The 20,939-nt window shown below is 30.9% G+C and overlaps 1 protein-coding gene across 5 annotated transcripts in view; it reads right to left on the reverse strand.

Moving 5' to 3' along the window:
• Positions 1-4,808: 4,808 nt before the first annotated feature.
• LOC121132287 (G protein-activated inward rectifier potassium channel 3) overlaps positions 4,809-20,939 on the reverse strand; it is a 91,092-nt gene continuing 74,961 nt past the window's right edge. For 4 of the 5 annotated variants that reach the window (XM_071886623.1, XM_071886624.1, XM_040727654.2 and 1 more), the window contains 5 exons: positions 12,424-12,731; positions 6,294-6,650; positions 5,944-6,222; positions 5,701-5,878; positions 4,809-5,635 (listed from right to left, as the gene is read on the reverse strand). In XM_071886623.1, coding sequence (XP_071742724.1) covers positions 5,198-5,635; positions 5,701-5,878; positions 5,944-6,222; positions 6,294-6,650; positions 12,424-12,731 — 1,560 coding nt within the window. In that variant the 3' untranslated portion in view covers positions 4,809-5,197. Of the gene's footprint in view, positions 5,636-5,700; positions 5,879-5,943; positions 6,223-6,293; positions 6,651-12,423; positions 12,732-12,816; positions 12,980-20,939 lie in introns of those variants that run through there. The other variant, XM_040727657.2, reaches the window with a different exon arrangement.

Raw genomic sequence — 20,939 nt, forward strand, 5'->3', positions numbered from 1 at the left:
CCTGACTAATCTCTTTTGTGGTAACACAGAACTGAATGGAAAAAAAAAATGAACGCAATTATCTTTGACAGTGGTTCTCAAACTTTAGTACGTAGTTGAATGGTATAAATATGTAGGTTTAGCTCTAATGTATTCATTTTGATCGTTCTAGTGATGCTACGTGCTGTGTCTGTCTTTATTTAGGACTGCAGTCTAGTCTAGTCTCACTTGTTGGTCCTTAAATAAAGTTAAATCGATTCTTCGTGACGTAATTCAGGGTGTTAGTCATTTATAAATTAGTCTGTTATACAACGAAATAAATTATATTACTAAGTAAAAATAATATATGTTCGTATTATAATGAAAAAATGAATATTTTTTCAAGATATACCCCGTGCTCATAGTACATATTTCTTATTTGGTTGAATAAACCAAATCTATTTTGGGGAACATTCCAAGGACCGATTGGACCAGAACTAAGACTCGACTAGAACAAATAAAAAAGGACTTAAACAACACTACTGATGGCTGGATATCTTGATATTTTATTAGGTATTTTCCTTAATAGTGATGTATCATGAGCTGAATTTTGCTGTTCGAGTATTAGATAGTTTCTTTAAAAAATAAAAATAGACTAGAGAACGGGCTGTACTCGCTCTATTGCTGTTTGCTCAATAAATAACTTGTCAGTCAGGGTTTCATTTTTTCGACAGAATTATTGATTAGCTGGCATTTCATTTATTTTCTTCGAATTTATAAAATAATTTAAAACTTAGCATAACTTACTTGAATTGTAGTCATAACCTTAATTCAACTGTTTATATAATCAAGACAACGATATATTTTCTAATTATTGTGATATAACCAATATACTTTAAGTGGCCTTTATTCTTATTAATATTGTCCGAATTCTATATGAATAATATGTAGAAAAATCAAGAGTTTTTAAACGGTCAACCTATAATTTTTATAAAATTATTCTTCAAGAGGAGAATTGATACGAAAAAACACCTTTCTAATATGTAATAAAGATTATCACTACTCATCAGATACATCAATATTCTAAACCGGTTAAGATTAAGCAGATTATTTCTTCACATGTAGATACAGAGCTTTTTGAATCGAAGAAATAGATCCTCGTTTTGGAAACGATACCGTTTCAGGGGAGTCCCCAGGATAATATATATTATTATTATTATTTTTATTTTTTTGGGAGGGGGGATGAAGGCTTAGTTTTTGAAATTTTTGTTTTCTTTTTTGTTCACTTTATAAAACTCGATTATTAATTGAATGGATGTAGTTTAATGACAGGGACGTCTGCAGAGGATGAGCGTCTGTCTTCTCTTAAATGAAAAATATCTATCCTATTAAACTCACTCATGAGCACTTCGATCCGATAATGAGGATCCCATAACCTGTCTGAATGCAAACTTTAAAAAGATTGCTCAGAATTCCCCAGCAAATTAGAATCGTTAGAGTAATTATATGTATAAATAAGAATATTCAAACATCAATGCTCTTAGAACGTAAATTACTATTTATTCTCCAATTATAAATAAAGCCAATGTTTCATTAGTGTTGACCGCAATATCTATTTATTTCGTCCAGTGGCAATCGACAAAGCCTATAACAGTCAACTTTTAGTTAGTATTTATAAAATGTAAATAATTATTATTGTAAGTAAAAATAATACGTATAAGGTAAGAATAATGAAATTTTATAAACAACGTATCCCAAAATGTAAATGATATATATGTATATATAAATATTTTTCTCAAAAAAAAAAAAAAAAATCGCCTTAGGTCAGCCTAACTTCCCTGACGAAAGTATAGATTAGCCAATCTATGTATAATAAAAACTATGCTGAAAAAACCCTATATATAGTTTGGGAGGTAGATGGTATTGTAATCAAAGAGTCTCAGTTCGTGAAAAAAGTAGCCCTTGTTTAATATATTGGCTGGAAATCATAGATTTATTTTTTTGTTTAAAATTCTGTGGAGGGTAATTATATCCTTAAAGGCACGTCTATGATACAGAGTGATGAAACCAAGTCTGTTTGTTTTGCTTTTCCATGGGCTTGATCAGGTAGTATCTGTAAGGATTCCAGATCTCAGATCTGTGGATTAAAGTTTTACCATGAACGAAGGATTACGTGTTTACCAACTTATTTTAATGATTCCCAAGTTTCGATATGCTTTTTAAACCTTAGATCACGAGAGATGTAAATTATTCAATCTATGTAATCATCTACCACCGTATCTGACTTGAGGGGATGATATCTTTATTTCATTTGTCCTGGGATCCAAAAACTATTGAGAACCCCTGTACTAAGGTTTCTTTCCCGCGTTTTCTTGGTTTTATACACTTACTAAAAATTCCCATGGAAATTTGGAATTGAACTATAAGTAATTCATGAAAATAAAAAGTAAATAATGTAATTTATCGATTCACTTGAGATAAAGTTTTTAACGATTTATGCTACAATGGTATTGATGTGCATCGAAATAAAATGATTCCCATATATGTACTTATAACAAACTTAAAAATGAATATCCGATAATTACTTCATCTTCTAACTTAGGAAACATTAACTAATTGCGGATTTTTCACGCTTGCCTAGATACAACTTCTATAAAATCTATATTTAATTCTAAAAATAGATTACTCAAATTTCATTTTATTTACTGCGTCATCCCAAAATTTCTTTTGATCCTGAAATTGCAGACCCAGGATCATATTGAAGGACAATTTTCCAGAAAAGGAAGAACCATGGTATGTACATTGCACATCAATAATGGCTCCGTTTCATGCATAAAATATCTTGAACTTTGGACATGAGGAGGTCCAACCTCACGATAAGATCGATACCTATTTTCTCGGGTCCGGATTGTATACCCAAACTGTAGGAACAATATTTAAAACCAAAATGAGATAGTTTACATTTTTACTGATTCCAAAACATAGCATAACCCAATGTCATTAATTATTATAACATAACTATTAGAAGTATTGTTATATAATAGCATGGAACACGTCGTTACCTATACAATATCTCACTAACTCTTTTTAAAAAAGGCCCAAAATCAGTTGGAAGTTATTATTAATTAATAGTTGATCATCGTTCACAGCAAATATACAACTTCTTCGAATACAATTAATCAATATTAAGAAGACTGATAATTAAAAGGAAAAGAAAAAGAAACATTTATAATTAAAAACAACAAAATAATAATATCTTGTACATATATGCGTTAGTGAGGTGACACCGTGTAGAATAACAACAGACAATGCGTTATCTCCCTAACACAAAAGTATCAAATATCCATATCACTCAAAAATAACACCATCTTCGATTTTTTTTTTTTTCAAATTTGGCACATACTTTAATAATAGTTCAAAACTAAAAAATCCAAAATTTCAGCTTTTTTCCCCCTTCAGTTCAGAATTTATAGGCCTCTAAAGTTTCGGTCAAAACATTACCGACCTTTTTTTTAAATCACAGTATTTTGAATGTTTATGAATATGTTGATCTACTTTAAAAATCATTTAATATTTAATTTTTTTATCCTTTTCTTGTATTCTATTGTATAATCCAACAAAATGAGTTTTTACCCATAAGTTAACGAGGTCAATATTTTGACTTCAAAAAAATCAAACATTTATATTTTCAATTTTCCTTCAATTTGTATATGTTAATTTGTAATATATTACAAACATAATAATGTATATAAACATATACAATAAATTTTTAGAGATGCATTTGATCCCACTTAAATATTATTTGATGAAAATGTTTCTGTAGGTAGAGTAAATTTCTGAATATATATACGTCATATTACACTGGAGCTTAGCAACATATAAACTTGGTTTTTAGCAGTGAAAAATGTCCTTTATTTGATTGATTTCACTTGGAATGACCCTAACGAGTATCTTTTTGTCATCTGTTGATGTTTTGTTTTCTTTCTCCGAGTCAATGTTCTGGAAATTGATTGGCTGAATTAGCTCATTTTTTATTAAAGGTTGCAATATACGACGGTAACAACGGTTTAAATATTTTCTTCTCAAAAATAATGACCAGTTTTTAGGAGGGGAAATTCCCCTGGCCCGTTTTTGATTGGGAAACCGCGTTAGGAATTTGTTATTATATAGAAAAAGGATTGACTAACTACCAACTGATTTTGACATAATATTGATACGACAACTTATTTCCCAAAATTAATTCAACAATTGACAAATCTTCTGCTCTCACATGTAAGGGTCCATAGGAACGTCAAGCCAACCACCTCCGGCTTCAACCTAACCCTGAACCTGGCACAGGTATTAATGAGGAACTTCTTTTCCCTGTTGCCGCTCCCTCGAGAATAGAATCCCACAAGGAGTCATCAATTTTATAAGGGCGTCTATTGGACAATCTCTCCAAGACGCTACACACATAATAGTCCAAGGAGTTCAGATATGCTGAGCTAGGAGACCACATTTCCTTTGCCCAGGAAGTGTTGAGTGTGTTTTTTGCTCTCAACGATCACAAATCTTCCTTGAAGATGTTCCCAACATATCAAACTCCTTGGATACATTCTAAACAACTTATTTGGGCAGATTAGTTAACTCCATGATCTCATTGGGCACACAATAATGACTGCACTTTGTTCGTATTCGATGGATATCTCAAGGATTTCGTATTTTTTCTCACTCAGTTTTGTCAATTGAATTTGATGAGCAAAATATTTAGGTTGTCGATATACTGAAGTCTAAACTTTGTTCTGGATTTAAGATTTACACCTTCAATACTTATAATACTTAGATACCTACATTTGAATGACACGACTGTGTTTCTTAAGAAAATATATTTTTTTTTACTCTCTCTCTCTGTTTTCTTTTACTGAGAGTGAACACTGATGACGAATAAAAGAAATACATATATAATTACGAGTATCATGACAATTAGGTAAATTAAATTATTAAGGCACTTTATGTACTGACAGTCTAATATTGAGTCAATGGAATAGAGAAATATCGACATCAAACGGCCTAATAATATAAAAAATAAATTATACATAAAATAAGACCTACCTACCTAACATTGATTAAGAAATAAAACGGAATACATAGTTAATAAAATAAAACAAATCAGGATCTACTAGTACTAAACAAATTTGTAGACGGATCTTCTCATCATCCCCATAGAATGAGTGATTGATGCAATATGCTTGTAGAATTTTTAAATGTCTGGAACATTTTCACTTGAGACTGAATGTAGTGTAAATTTAGGTTGTTCAAATGCATTTTTAGCAGTAGTATTTGGTTCAGGACATGTGCTTGTCGTAGACGTGGCCGAGGACTCGGACAGAGTTTTATCATGAGAGTGACTACTATTTGTAGGATTAGGTGGATGATTGGCATTTTGAATGGTCGTCTGAATGTCTAAATGACTTTGACTCTTTTTCATATCGTTCTCACTTCGAGGGTATCGAAGGGTTGGAAGGTTTTTAGGATTACAGGCATGGAATTGAGGAGGGGTTGCAGGCTTGTTGGAACGGTTCATATTTTGAAACTTTCGAGATTCTTTATTTCTAGCCTTGTAATATTCGTCAAGTTCATAAGCAGAGCAAATGGGTGTCTCTACTTCATAGGTGGAATGGAATGCAGAAAAATTGACCTAATGAAAAAGTAACATAATGCATTTTTTAATTCAAATCAGTTATCGTTGCAATAATTATTTACCTGATACTTTTTTTGTTCGCTACGAAAGAGAATCATGGGCTCAAACCTATTGCCCCAAAAAATTTCCGAAGGCAGGTAAGAGGTACGAGCCTGAAAGGTCATGCTTGTAGACTCAATTGTACCCTCAAGTGTTAAACTAAGCTCAAATTTAGATACAGCTAGATCATTTCGACTCATTCTATGGATACAAATGCAATATTTTGAAATATAGACTACATGGCTTTAAAAAATAAAAGAGCATACCTGTAGAAAGGAGAGTTTTCGTCAATTTCGTGAATTACAGTTAAAGGCCATATGAGGAATAGACAGGCCTCATCCACAGTACTAGGAGTTATTTTCAACGGGCTGATTTCATCAAATATTTCTCCTTGCATCGTTCCTCGTCTTCGAATCAATTTGAGAGAAATCTGAGCTCCTACAATAAATGAGTCGTGCCTCATGTCTCCAACTCGGAATATCATGCACATCTGTTTGTCTCGTTCGCACACAATACCATTTTTACTAAATACCACAGTATTGGCTCTAAAAAAAAGGATACAATATTAGTCAAATTTTGTGAAGGTTACTTATAGAGTTGAGAGTTAAAGAAATACCTGTGCTTTGGACGAGACAATTTAGCAAATACGAGTCCCACCATAAAAGCTTGAATAAGACATCCAATGACGGACTGAAAGGACATGACAATGATAGCCTCGGGACATTCATTCGTTGTTTGTCTACTTCCATAGCCAATAGTATGTTGTGTCTCAAGAGAAAATAAAAAGGCTGAAGCAAAGTCTAGCATTTCCAAAATGCAAGGTTTCCACTCTCCTCCTTTTTGTTTTTCACCTCCTGGTAAATTATCTGGGAGTAGATCACCATGGATCCAAGAAATAAAATAATATATCGTTGCAAATGTAACCCATGTAATATAAAAACTGAGAGCAAAGAGTAACAGAGTCATGGTCCAGCTGTAAAGAAAGAATGAAATCATTAGTCATTAAGACTTCCATAATAACGAGATTAATAACCAAAGATAGTCATGGTTTAAAAAAATAGCAGTTCTATGTATGTTTATTTAGTTTTAAGTTTAAGAAAAAAAAGATCATTATTAAACATTCAAATTAGCTTGTGACTTATGCATATTTATTTAAATATAGGCATTGATTTTTAGGTAACTTTAAAAACATAAAATAAAACAGGGGGGTCTGCAGGATTATATTTTCTTTATAAGAAGGGAGGGGGATTTTTTTTGAAAAAAAAATCCGTAGCTTCAAAAATTAAATTACAAACTTTAAATTTTTTGGAACAAATTTTCAAAATTCTATTTAACTATTAATTTTTTGACAAAATATTTCACAAATTTAATTACAAATATTAAATTTTTTGGACAAAAATTCATAGTTATAAACAACAAAATTTCTAAATATATACTTATTTAAAGAAAGTTAAATTTTTTGGAACAAAGTTTCAAAAATTGGATTTCAAATATTAAATTTTTTGAAAAAAAAAAATTCAAAATCAATTTTGTTGGAAAAAAGTTTCAAGAATCTATACTTATTTGCAAAAAATTAAACTTTGTGGAAAAAAATTTCAAAAATTAAATTACAAATTTTAAATTTTTTGGAACAAATTTTCAAAATTCTATTTCAACTATTAATCTTTTTGGGAAAAAATTAATACTAAATATAAATGTTTTGGAAAAAAAATTCCAAAATAATATTTTTATAAAAAAAGTTTTAAAAATTCATACTTATTCACAAGAAATTAATATTTTTGGGTAAAAAAATTCAACTATTAAATTTTTTGCTCTGCTGCAAAATTCTCCCGAATTCAAAAAAAAAAAAATCGAATAAAAAGTAAAAATTCCTTAATTTGGGGGGAGTACTACAGGTCATCTAGCCCATCCCTTGCGGACGCCCCTCCAAAATTAAGATACATATATTATGTAGTTTAACTAAATTGATTAATCTAAATCTTTATTTTATTTCTTCTAGTAGCTCCTAAGCCGTATAAATAATCCCTATATTAATATTCATTTTTCTGATGTGAAGAGCACTAAAAAGGGTTCAGAATTGTATTGAGAGGGAGTCTTATTTTACAAAATGGGCACTGATTCGTTTCCCCAGTTAACTACCTTTTCATTACATCCCTGGTCTAACAGAAAATTCTGTAAAATATTATATGATATCTTTTATCAGATAACTAATCTGAATTACATTTTTACTATTCAACTTATTGTTTATAGTGTAAATAAGTAAACTGTTATGAACCTTCCTTCATATGGTCTGCTAAATGCAATTTAATATCGCAAAAAATTCTAAATTACTGTCTTTTTAAAGATTATGAAAGATTCTCTATGGATTGAAATTTGGATATAATAAAAGTACGTCTCCAGTCAACGTTTTCTCGGATACCTATTTTTTACTACACAAAATACTGAAACATGAAATAAAAATCCGCACAACTATTTCTTCCTTGTTTTTTTTTTTTTGCAATACATAGAAATTCATAAGAATGAAGAATTCCCTCAAGGATTTTTCCTTTTTCATAGTGAGAAATCGTAAATTGGTGCATACATTGATCGTCTACATGTTCATTTTTAAATTCATTTCACAATTTTTTTTTATCAATTCGGATTTATATCATGAGTGCCTCCTTAAAAACACTTTAGCTGAACGAAAAGCAAAAAATCATCCATGATCTTTAAAAGATAGATTTTGAAATTAGGTAATTCTGGTAAAAAGACTCAGAATTATTTATCTACAAAGACTATAAATAATGTGGGTATAAGGCCCATAATGATTGCCAAATTATGTCTATAAAATATCAGGACGTGTATAGAATAGATTTATTATTTTTATTCGCCTATTAATCTTTATCTCTTTAGTGTTTAAATTAGGGTTTCCATAATTTTATCTTCATTTTTGACAATTGACTGTGTGGTACAAGTTTGAAATCAAAAATACCAGAAAGAAATCGACAAAACTAAGATTGTCCGTAATTGGTTTTTACAATATCAGGACCATAAACACTAATCACATTATCATCCGTTTGGCTTGCATTTCAAAGAAAAAATTTAAAATATGGCGTTCGTTCTGGTGTCCATCTTTTTCAAATTATTACAAAACTGTCGCAAAAGTATTTAGTACGAAATTTTATCATTCTAACACCATCTAACGTAAATCCATTGCACTTTAATACCGCGAGATACACATTACTAAAAACATCTATTAGGAAGATAATGGATTTCTTTTTACTCTTTTAACTATCATGTTAACAAGAAAATGATACATTTTCTTGTTGTGTTGCTCAACACACCAAATTGTATGTTTGATTTTACATAAGGGATCTTAATCTATTCATTATACTGCATGTGTTTAGATTAAAAATGAAGTCAATTCAATTTTTCAACGACTTAATAATTAAATTATTTAAAAAAATGTCAATGTTGTTATTCATTTATTTTTTTTAATAATGTCAACTATTCATTCATATTCAAAACTGAGCCAAGGATTACTTGTACATATACTATTCTAATGGCTTGTTTATATTCATCTTTCAATTGCATGTCAATTAAAAACTGCAATCTGTTGTTTGCTAATAATTTGAAAGTGAACCCTTCATAGAAACAAAATACGTGAATAAAATACATTACAAGCCCTTTGTTACTTTCCTGGGGTGAATAAACACTATGTTCATTCTTAACTTAACATTTACTTTTTATCAATCATTTTTATGGGATGATACCTCATTAGTTGTTAACAAATTTGAAAATTAATAATCGAGGTTTCAAAGAATGTTGTTCATGGAGTTTTTTATATATCCACTCTTGAAAATTAAAAAAAGTGATGACAGATACCTTAAACATTGTCACTGACGTCATAAATTGCATCAACATTGAAGGAGACGCCATCTTATGTGCTCAAAGTTGATATTTTTTCTACATAAAACGAACAAATTTCCAATAAACCTTGATATTACTACATCAAACTGCTTTATGAACAAAAAAAACTTAACATCTGCATTGAATAATATTTGATACCAATAATAAATGCTGATATTTGAATCAAATCAAAGTAAAATGTACAAAATTGTTAGAATTAGGATAGTTATAGAAAAATATCATATTGTTTCTATTGTAATAGTTAACATCTATCTACACTAAAGAAGAAAGATTGAAAAACGATGTAATAACATATTTTTAATACTTGTTAGGGTAGGTTTGACCAGCGTTGCCCGGGACATTAAGATATTAAAGTTAACTCTTATGAAACATAAAATAAAGACTGCTAAATTTTAAGTATTATTCCTGTTACATCTTGGTGCTGATATGTATTTTTCCTTTATTTTTTCATAATAAAATAGAGTAGGTTTTTCCGGCATTGCCCGGGACATTAAGATATTAAAAATTAATTCTGAACACTTTCACTTTTTTTAAAAGGAGATTTTAACGTTTAAAAAGGAAAAAATATTCAAAATGAACTATAGTTCTCTTAGCTTTTTTATTGTTGTCAAAAATCCTTAGTTTTTTAATCTCCTCCTTTTTTCTTTCTTTTTTTCTAAGCCTTATAATCTTCTTTAAAAAACTGTGCAAAAATGCATATCAATATGCAGCGATAATCATTTTTAAAATATTAGTCTCTTTATTTTTTGATCTATACCAAATAGTCCTATATTAGTTAAAAATTTGTTTCTAGAAAAGTACTTTTAAAAGGGAGCCATAGACTTGAAGACCAAAAAATTGATCTGTAGCCTTACGAACCTACATGAAAAATTTCAACAAAATCAATTCATTGATTTGTGTGGGATTCCTGGACAAACAGAGACCCACACAAATATCTAATATACATATATAGAATATGTTAAGATATATAATAAAACTTGTTAATAAAGGGATACCATTTTTATAGACGGTCAGGATAAAGTCCTTTTATTTCTTGGTCCTATAGTCGTATATTTTCCTTAAGACTAATTCAAAAGCATTTCATTGTATTGTAACTTGATTGTTTAGGCCCTCAAAAAGGCCAACATTTACCCTGACGTCACATAGAAACACTCTATCGAATATGTCTTGTTTATGCATGATCATTCGTTAGTTTAGAAAATATTCTATCCTCTGTTTTCTACAAAATGTAATATTATTTTCGCCCTCTACTATTTAAAATAATGAATTCAGTGACATATACCTATAATATAATGGCAAAAAGTATTCAATTATTCTTTGCTTATATAAAACTAAAAGTATAATAATGTTGGGGTAGCTAAACACCCCATAGATGTACTCCCATTTGGGGTTGAAGGGAAATTAATAGATTTTTTTTTTTGAGGGATTTTCCTAAGAATGGGTCCGTTTCATGTACATATTCGAGTTAATTATAGGCATTGTATTAAATTTCCAGGATGAATTAAGATACTCAAAGCCTTGTGCTATATTTTAAAGCCTTTACTTTATTTATGAAGCTCATATTAGTCCCAATATGACCCCTTTTAATTAAAATATATCATTTATTTTACTGTGACTATTAATTTTGGCTACTCTGAGTACAATTTACAACACACAAAACAGAAATGGAGTATATCCCAATCTATTTTTAACCAATATTTAATGTGGCAATTCGAATTAATTATAGACTTTTTATTCAATTTTTTTGGGATGAATTAAGATACCCAAAAACTTGAGTGTTATTTTAAAGCCGTTTTTTTTAAGTGAAACATATTGGCTCCAATATGACCCTTGTCAAATAAAATCCATCAATTTGTTTATTTTAAGTACAATTTACAACACACCCAAAAGGGTTCATATGATTTACTTATTGATAGAAATATGATGATTAGTTATATAAAAATACAAATGCAATCCACACATCATTTGGATAAAAATTATTCTAGCATGCTTTTGAGTTGACAGACCACATATATAAGTGCTAATCTAACGGTAATTATAGACCCTAATTTTTCACTTTTCAAAATATGCTTAGAATAGATATATACACGCAACCTCTCACAATTTCAACGATGAGATTCTTATTATTTTATTACATGCAAGTTCCTTTAGACAGTGTACTTACTTTATTTTCATTCTTTTGTAGCAATAGGAGAAAAAAAAAGACTGTTAGTTAAATCCCTTATAGTTTTAAGATCAAAACAAATAAAAAGGAAAATTTGGTTTTTACATATTATAAGTAACAAAGAATACATTAAATCATATTGCTACTTTTTTATATATTATATATATTTTAAATAGAACCTTGTTTTTCCAGTTATATGAAGTATTGTAAGGTATAAAATATAAATAGTTATTATTACTTGCCTTGATAAATACTTATGTCTTTGTTAGAACAAACAATATAAGGATATATCAGGGATCTTCCTAAGAATGAGTCCGTGAAAATGCATTTACCTTTAATTACGCATATCAAATAACGTTATTTAATATAAATAGGTTGAGAAAATACAAAATAAAGTATTAAATTCCACACCCCACACAGCAGTAAATTTTAAAGGAGGTTTACATGTGTAAATAAATGGATCATTGGTAGTGTTGGATCGGTCTTAAAGACAGTAATTCCACGAGCCCAGTCCTTATAAAATGTGTTAGTCCTAGGATCGGTTCTTCACAGCTCGCTTTTTTAAATATAGAAAGATGTAATTTATTAAAGAAAAGACTGATCAAGAACTCAGGCCTAGTACCGATTCAACACTACTCATTTATCAAAGGTAAAAGAACTATAAATCCCTTACTCTGAGTCAATCAGCGTCGTGTAGAAATCAATGATGTAGCGCCTTCGTCTTTCTGAAACATTCTTGTATCGTATGTTTGGAGTCCCGTTTTTTTCCATAACTCGACGAGTTCCCAGACCCTTGAGTTTGCGAGTCTTTTTAAATCCGGATCGAGATCTGATTTTGGGTGAATCATCAAAGTCATCCTCCTCTTCTTCATGATCATCGCTTGACTGAGTGTTGAAGTGGGAGACGGAATTGTGCGACTTTTCCTGGAGTTGATTTGTGGTTGGGATGTCCTTGCTCTGCCAGCTGACATGTTCTCCGACCTATGGAAGAAAAACCTTGTTAATTTCTTTGGAAATGTCGTATAATTATTGGGTATAGTTAATATATTAGGGGAGGGATAATCACTTTAGAGCCCTGGTGAACTATGAAATCCTCTTCGTCTGTGGCGAGCTTCTGAAAGGAAGTAGACATTTCACAAACAAAACGATGTGTCGTTTTCGTCTTGCTTTTTTACCTAAAACTGGCCAATATTTTTTTAATTCTGAGAGAGAACCTGTTTTGATTTTTAATTTTGTTGTTATTATTGAATCAACACATATTTATGTGTGTACATAGAGCGATTAATAGGGGAACACATGCTGAAAATTTTATTGAGCGGCACAGAAGCGTGCGAGCAATGGGCTCATCACACACATATGCTAGACAAAATATAATTCATAATATGAAGGGAAAAAATAATCATAACGATGGCCCGGCCATGATCCTTGTCATACTATACTGACACCGGTTTTCTTTGATTCAATGTATCATTTAAAACAGATAATTTGTATAGTATAGTCGGTCTTTAAATAAACTCAAACGTATCAAAGTAACAAATTGAAATGACAAATTTTAAAAACAATAGGAAAAATAGCATGACCCATTTAATTTACCTGTGCAACATTGTCCGTCTTTACTAAACATTTTTACAAAAATATCGATTAATTTATTGCAAAAGAATCCAATATTGTACTTGCTATGGTTGTGAATTTGAAAACTAGGAATACAAGCAATGTTGCTCATGAACTTATAGCTGTGCAGGGCACGGCAACATAACATCTTTTTTTATACCAAGTGGTCCATTAAAAACTGAACACACTTTGAATTTGAAACTTCAACAAGATATAATTTATTAATGAACAATATAATTTCAACCAAATCATACTATATATAGATGTATATCTGAGCTCTCTTAATCATTAATGTAGCCGCCCTTAGTGATAATGATGGCTTCCAGGGAGCGATGAACGGCCTCTCTAATCTCACGAGGCTCTTGGCACAAACTTTTTTTGACAACTCTCTGCACAGTCTGGTTTGAACTCCGAAGATCCTTTGCATGGGCCCTCATGGACTAAATAGGATTTCCTGTGATGTTTTCTTTAACTCCTCAGGGTCAAGTTTGCCCTTATTGAAAGCGCCCCTATTCCTCTCCAACGTTTCTTACTTGCTGAAGGCTTAGGTCGTAGTCCTGGAGTGCTAGACAGTATATTATATAATTGCAATTTAGCTCCTGAGTTTCTATTGGTGCAATTTATGAAAATCAATTAATTGAATCAATTTCTAATAAAAAACAACCTTTTTTTTCAATTCATTTTCATAATTTGAAATTTGAAAAATTCTTTGAGTGTCAAAAACTCAATGGATAAGAGTTCTAGAGAGCTTATATTAATTTCATTTTATTCAATATCATGCACGAATTTTAAATTGGTGTGATGTGCCCAAATCAGGTAATTGAAAATTTACTCATTCCGGAAAAACCTTCACTTATAATACATATACAGAATCGCCATAATTAATAACCAAGTCAACTACACTTTCCTAATTATGCACTAAGATATGTTTTTACTTAACCTTTGCTTACGTGTTTTTACATAAAGAAAATGAATCTAAAGAGAAACAGAAAAATGAAGAAATTATCAAGTATTAAAATACCAAAGATCCGTTCATTAAGTTATGATATGATTTTCAAAAAAATTATTTAATAAATTTCAATTCTGCAAAAACGTATTTTTATGTTCTTGTGTAATATGAAGCTTATATAAGAAACTCATTGACCCATGGACACTATAAATTGAGGTGTACTAATCAATCGACCAGAATAAAGTTATACTAACTTAGATATTTTGAAACAAAGAAAAACAAATGCGTAAAACATAAAAATATGATGCTATACACCAATTGAACTCAAAAAAATAACGACAGGTTCAACGACTTTCTAGATTTATAGGAGAAAAAAAGTGATATACTCGTACACACATTTTTATAATAGGTTGGGGAAAAAGTAATTTCGTATTTTTGACTTAATTTCAATAGTTTATTAGCAGTGTTACTTTCATCCGATTTAAGCCAAGAATGTCCCGTTCTGTTTGATGACTCGTTGCCAACGAGAATCCAACATCATAATGCCCTTCACGTAGAAACTCATGTCCCTATTTGGAAAAAAAAACAAACTCGGACAACTAATTTGCAATGACCTTTATTGAGACCAAATTTGTGCCCACAAGTGCGTTGGCCATAGACAACAACAGGTTGTAGTTACTTGTTGTCAGGGTCGGATTATAGGCTGGATGTATAAGAACTTCGCATTCAAACTTCTGGCGTCCCATCAAAGGTGTGTGAGGCATGCCGTTCTCTTGTTGGTGTCTTGTCTTCTCCTACTCACTGATCACTTCTGTTTGATAGAAAGCTTCAAACGGTTATGTTGTTCACAGTAGAAGGAACAATGGATATATAGGAAAAAAAATCAATCGAACCACCGTTCTGCAACTTGAACCTAAAGAGTGCAAGTTTTCTTGGTCGTTTTTGATGTGTGTTTCCCTTTATGGTAGTATAAATGTAAAGTATGGCGAATTTCTTCCTTTAAGACCCCCAAACTTGACCCACAATAATTAACAGATGAACCAAACAAGTGCAATACTGTTCAAACAAGTTTTTGTAGTATACACTCACACCTTGGTAATGCTTTATAGTATGATCCAATTTCACAAATAATGAACAAGATATACTTTGTTTAAAAAAAAGGGCGGGAAATACGAAATAACTTTTTCCCCGACCTAATATAGGTCATTGATCAAATAATTTGAACATGCAAAATATAATTAGGTATTACTAAGAGAACATTGTACCGCAGTACCTGTCTATATAAAATTTACTACATATATCTTAAAAAACAATTATGCATAAAATATTGTAGGTATTATAAAGCCGTTTTAGGTTCTGGGGTAAATGAATATCTATGAAAAAAAAGCCGGGATTACGACCAAGTCTCTAGCAGACAAAATCCCATCGGGACTTATTCAGGGCCTTTAAAAATGAATGATACTCGGCACAGGAATAATGATCTACCCTCCCCCCAGAAATAAGAATTGCATATGTTCAGGGCTGTATGAAAGCTTAAAATCAAGGCTCCAAAAGGGAGGACATATTGTGGCCAAGACATCCTGTACTTTTTTGAACATTTGGTAATATCTTCCTTGGGATACTCCATCCATGAAGGGAATGTAAATTAAAATAGAACCAGTACAATGACAATGCTGGATCGTAGCCAAGGCTTTCCAAAGCTTCAAGCTCCATGTGGGTGAGGTTATCAAGAGAAGTGGATCTCATTATTAGTTATTGAATGTCATTAAATGTAGTTTTCGAATAATAAAAAAATGTTTATTCCCAATTGGTTCCTTATAAACCTTATGGGCATGAGGGGATGGGCCTGAGCTGCTTTCTTTAACTCATCCGGGTCATTTTTATCCTTTTTGAAAGAGCCCTTCTTCTTCTGTAACGTTTTGGACTTGCTGACACCATAGCAAAGAGGAAAATTAACTGATATTTTGAGACATTCAAGCATTTTTAATCTTATACACTTTTAAACTGTAGATTTGTTGTTGTACAATAAACATTCTTTTTCTAGAGCAATATAGAGGAGTCTGGAATTTGAAGGAAATTATTTGTCTTTAAACAATTTATTTATTTAGTTCCAGCTGTTTAGTTAAGGCTTACAATCTTACTTAGATTGAAGATCTTTATGGCGAACCACAATATCCATTTTATATAATTAAGCTTATAGACATTTCATTTATAAAAAGTAACAACTAAATACTAACAAACTAAACATAATAGTCAAAAACAACAAAATAGCTAAAAAAAATATAACCAAATAATCTAACATTACTGTCATAAATGTTGATAAGTTTACTCTAGTTTATTAAAAATGTTATTTTTCAAACGGAACAGAAACATTTCGTACATTTATTAATGATTATTGTATTAAAATAATTGTAAAGGTCAAAATGATTATTTAAAAATTGAATAGAAAAGAGAGTGACGTAATCCAGCAACACATGTGTCTTTATGGGTTAAATAATTATTGCAAAATTTAATGTTGACAAATCGATTGAATATAAAAGGGTCTTTGTTATTTGTATCAAAGAATGAAAAAATGAGTATTCTTCCAACAGCAACTGAAATGTAAGTATATAATATTTAATATGCACATCTTGAAGTCATTTGAATTGTTGTGGAAGCAAACTATTCTCATTGAATATACATATATGTATTGTGTCAACATTAAAAAATCTTGAGCTAAAATCAAGAAGAAAAGAAAATTTCAAGTATTTTATTTTTATTTCATCCATACAACGAATCTTATATCGGCCATTATTTAGGAGTGAAGACTGTAGTCCCTTCCAGTTCAGTCTCGGTTCAGTCCAGTTACATCCTGCCTCTGAGTGCTAAAAGTCACTAAACTTTCTCTCTTCTTTTTTTAATCAGTTTTAGTACTGATAGTCCAAAGGACCGACAGTTGTAAGAACCGATCGCAAGAACTGATAAGACTGGGCCTAAGACTGTAATGGACTGGATTAAATAAAAAGGGCTGTCATAACACTAATTCAATGTACGTCATTTATACATACAACCCAATTTCAATGACATATTTGAGTCAATTATATATGCTTTGAACTCGAATTTGGAGAATGAGTTAAAATATATATTTTTTAATTGGTTAAAGATTAGAACCTTTATTTGTTTTTAAGCTTTAGCAGACTATTGGCTGAAAACATATTTGAATGTTTTTAATAAATGAAAAATATCAAACTTCTACATAGATTATAGAAATAAAAATTTGCTGAAATAAAAACAAATCAACTCTAGAAATTAAAGAATAACAAATTAATGCTTGTATTTTTAAGAATTTAATTTGACAGTTTTCGTAGTTCAAAAATTATAAATTTAGAAAATGGTGTGCTTTATTTGACCTAAATGAACAATAAATATATATTTGATAATAATATTTTAGACATTCGGTATGAAAAAGGATATTTGAATAATAAAAATGAACAGAAACATAAAAAAACATGCGCGTAATACGTGATAACAAAAGAGAATATTTATTTATTGGCAGTATGTTTGGAACTAAATATTCATACTATGAGGCAAGTTAGAGGAAGATTGTAAAAATATTATTTCAAAATATATGTTTCATTTATAATACTTAATAAAATAAAAATCCTGCAACTGGATTCAAATCGATCATTTTAAAGAAACAACATCAAAATTTCATTTTTTTTTCGACAATTCACAAATTTTCATATCAAAATGCGTCCATGAAGGACCACTTTCTTGGACGTTTGATGGTTATTTTCTTTTTTAAAGGAATCAAATGCAAAATAAAAATATATTCAGCAATACCAAATTCTTTATATTTGCTCAAGGCGAAATAGCCAAAAACATTTTATTTGGGTGGGCAATTTGAGACATTTAGCCGATAAGGATATTTAAAATATTGATGTACACAATTGTATATTTTAATTTAGTTTAAAATGAAATGATAGCATGAACAATAGGCAATGTTTCAATGCTTTATATTTATATCATATTAGTCAGTTTATTATGTTTATTTTGCAAAAAAAAAAAACTCTTTTATAAATTATTGATTATTATATATGGTTGAGAAAATTCGGTAGTATGTGGTTTAAATATTGCTCAATTATTTACCTTTGTAGGCAATTATATGTGTAGGTCACTGCTCTTGCCTAACATTATGTATGTTCGTCAATCCATGAGTATTTTCCAATATGAAAATCCATCATGTCACTTCTTATGGTTGTGTCAAAACTTTGTTTGAGATCCATTGTAGGTATGAATCCTATAAAATCCTTGTTTCGTAATATAATTCCTTTTAACAAGTTATAATCTATAAAAATGCTTATACAAGAATAGGAAAGGACTGTAGAAGATAATTACATTTAGTTAGCGGGAATAATATAACCATCTTGTCATAGCTTTTATTTTATCACGCAACATCTCCTTCTAAAAAACCAAAAAACAGTCACAAAATCAGTTGATAGTTATTCAATTATGTGCCAATTGAAAGCGATTGTCTGATCATTTTTGGGAAATGATTAAAGCTTAACAAGAATTAATTTCCCAAACAAAGTTCAATACACGGATTTGGGGAAATAAGCACAAAAACATCAACAACTCAGAACAAAATACACTATACATTTATGTGTTAGTGAAATATGTACAATAAGTACATAGATATACCGTCCAAAATCAACAAAGTTATATAACAAACTGGATTAACGATTTCATCCAATGTCTGTTTTATCGTCAAGGTAAAATATTGACATCTTGATGTACATAAGTATACGTAATTTCCCATGTCTATACACATATAAAATGTATTATTGAGTATTATAAAGACATATTATGTATGTAGAATATACAGTGTGTCTCTACGAATCGTGAGCAAATCTTTCCTAAACTCAAAGTCATCAAGATTCTCAAAAAAGTACAAGTACCGAGTAGTCCATTAAAATCTGAACACTTTGAATTTTAAATTTCAACAAGAATAGAATTGTAACAAAGTTAATACTATAAATAGATGTGCGCCTGAGCTCTCTTCATCATTCATGTAGCCCCCCTTAGCAGAAATGATGGATTTCAAGCAGTGGCAGAAGGCCTAGTAGCAGCTGCAGATGATGTCCCAGTGCTGATTGACATTGGTTTTGAGGGCTTCAGTGTTTGGATGGTGAACACTGTAGGTCTTTCTGTTAACATGAACACAAACGGTGTAGTCGCTGGAAACAGGCCTGAAAGGTTTCCAAAAGTGTCAAAAAAGGTTCAAAAGAGTCTTGCAAAGGAAGAGATAGATTTCTTTTGTTGTTGGCTTCAAAAGTGGCCTCTCCACTCTCATAAGGATCTTTTCACCGACTTTTTTGATAGATCTCCGCAGAGTATGGTTTGAAACCCGATGATCCTTTGCATGGGCCCACATGGACTAGAGAGGAGTGACTGAGCTGTTCTCTTTAACTTCTCTGGGTCCAGTTTGGTCTTTTTGATAGAGCCCTTCTTCCTCTCCAACGTTTCTTACTTGCTGAGGCTTAGGCCGTGCTCCTTGAGACGCCCAACTACATGGAGTGCGCGAATGGAAAGTCGACTTCCAAGTTTAAGAATTCATTTTCTTGACTTGTACGTAAGCTAGAGAGTGCAGGTATACTTTGCTTTGTAATTAATTGTTTATACTTTAAATATCGATTTATGAACTAATTTAAATCACTCAACCTTCATTGATTATTGAATTAGTACGTGTTCAGATACCAACGGACTAATTGGTATTAGTTAAACAATGAGACTTTATATATTTATTTTAGTTCATATCAACAATCCAATATCAAAGTGGGCACCCTTCGCATCCACCATGGCCTCAATTCTAGATATTCTTCACACATTCTTCCTCTGGCATGGCATCCCACTCTTTCTCAGCCCCATTGGTAACACTTACGGCATCCATATTCACATGAGAGGTGGCACATACCTTCATGTTTGTAGCACTCCAGATCCCATAGGCAAAAAGGTTGCAGTCTAATGATAACAGAGACCATATTGACGAGGGCCAGAAATTCATCAAGTTGTCTTAACACACCTTTTGAGTTGTTTTTTTACTGGAAATCATAATTTTCCCATAGGTCATTTAAAAAAAAAAAGGCAACTGTCTTCATGATCTCCTCCTACACTTTCCCGCTCATCTTTAAGCCTTCAGAAACCAATAAGGTGGCATTCTTTTCATGTTATTTCTTGTTGTCGTACATCAGTTTTTAAATTATTGCTCTACCATCAAGTTATTGATTAGTTTAATTCACGATTTGCTGGAACACGCTTTGAATAAATAAGTAATCATTCCTATTCGATATTTTTAAATACTAAATATGCATGAGAGCTGTGTCAAAAGTTCCCTACTTGATTAAGGAATGGCGGTAGTTGTTTAAAAAATCCCTGTATTCCAAAGTAAGCAATCAATAAAATAAATGCTTCAAGTTTGAAAGTGCCACGATCAAGAAATGCTCTACAGACTTGGGCATGCTGTGGAAAAAGAAAAGTTGGTGTCCTAGCTCGCAGAATCTGAAAACTTTGGACTTCTATATGTGGAGCGTCTTGGAGAAAGAGTCTCATAAACGTGCACATGTCACTGTTGACTCCTTGTGGTCAACACG

The sequence above is a fragment of the Lepeophtheirus salmonis genome, chromosome 2 (assembly GCF_016086655.4).
Source record: "Lepeophtheirus salmonis chromosome 2, UVic_Lsal_1.4, whole genome shotgun sequence".
NCBI classification, from domain to species: domain Eukaryota; kingdom Metazoa; phylum Arthropoda; class Copepoda; order Siphonostomatoida; family Caligidae; genus Lepeophtheirus; species Lepeophtheirus salmonis.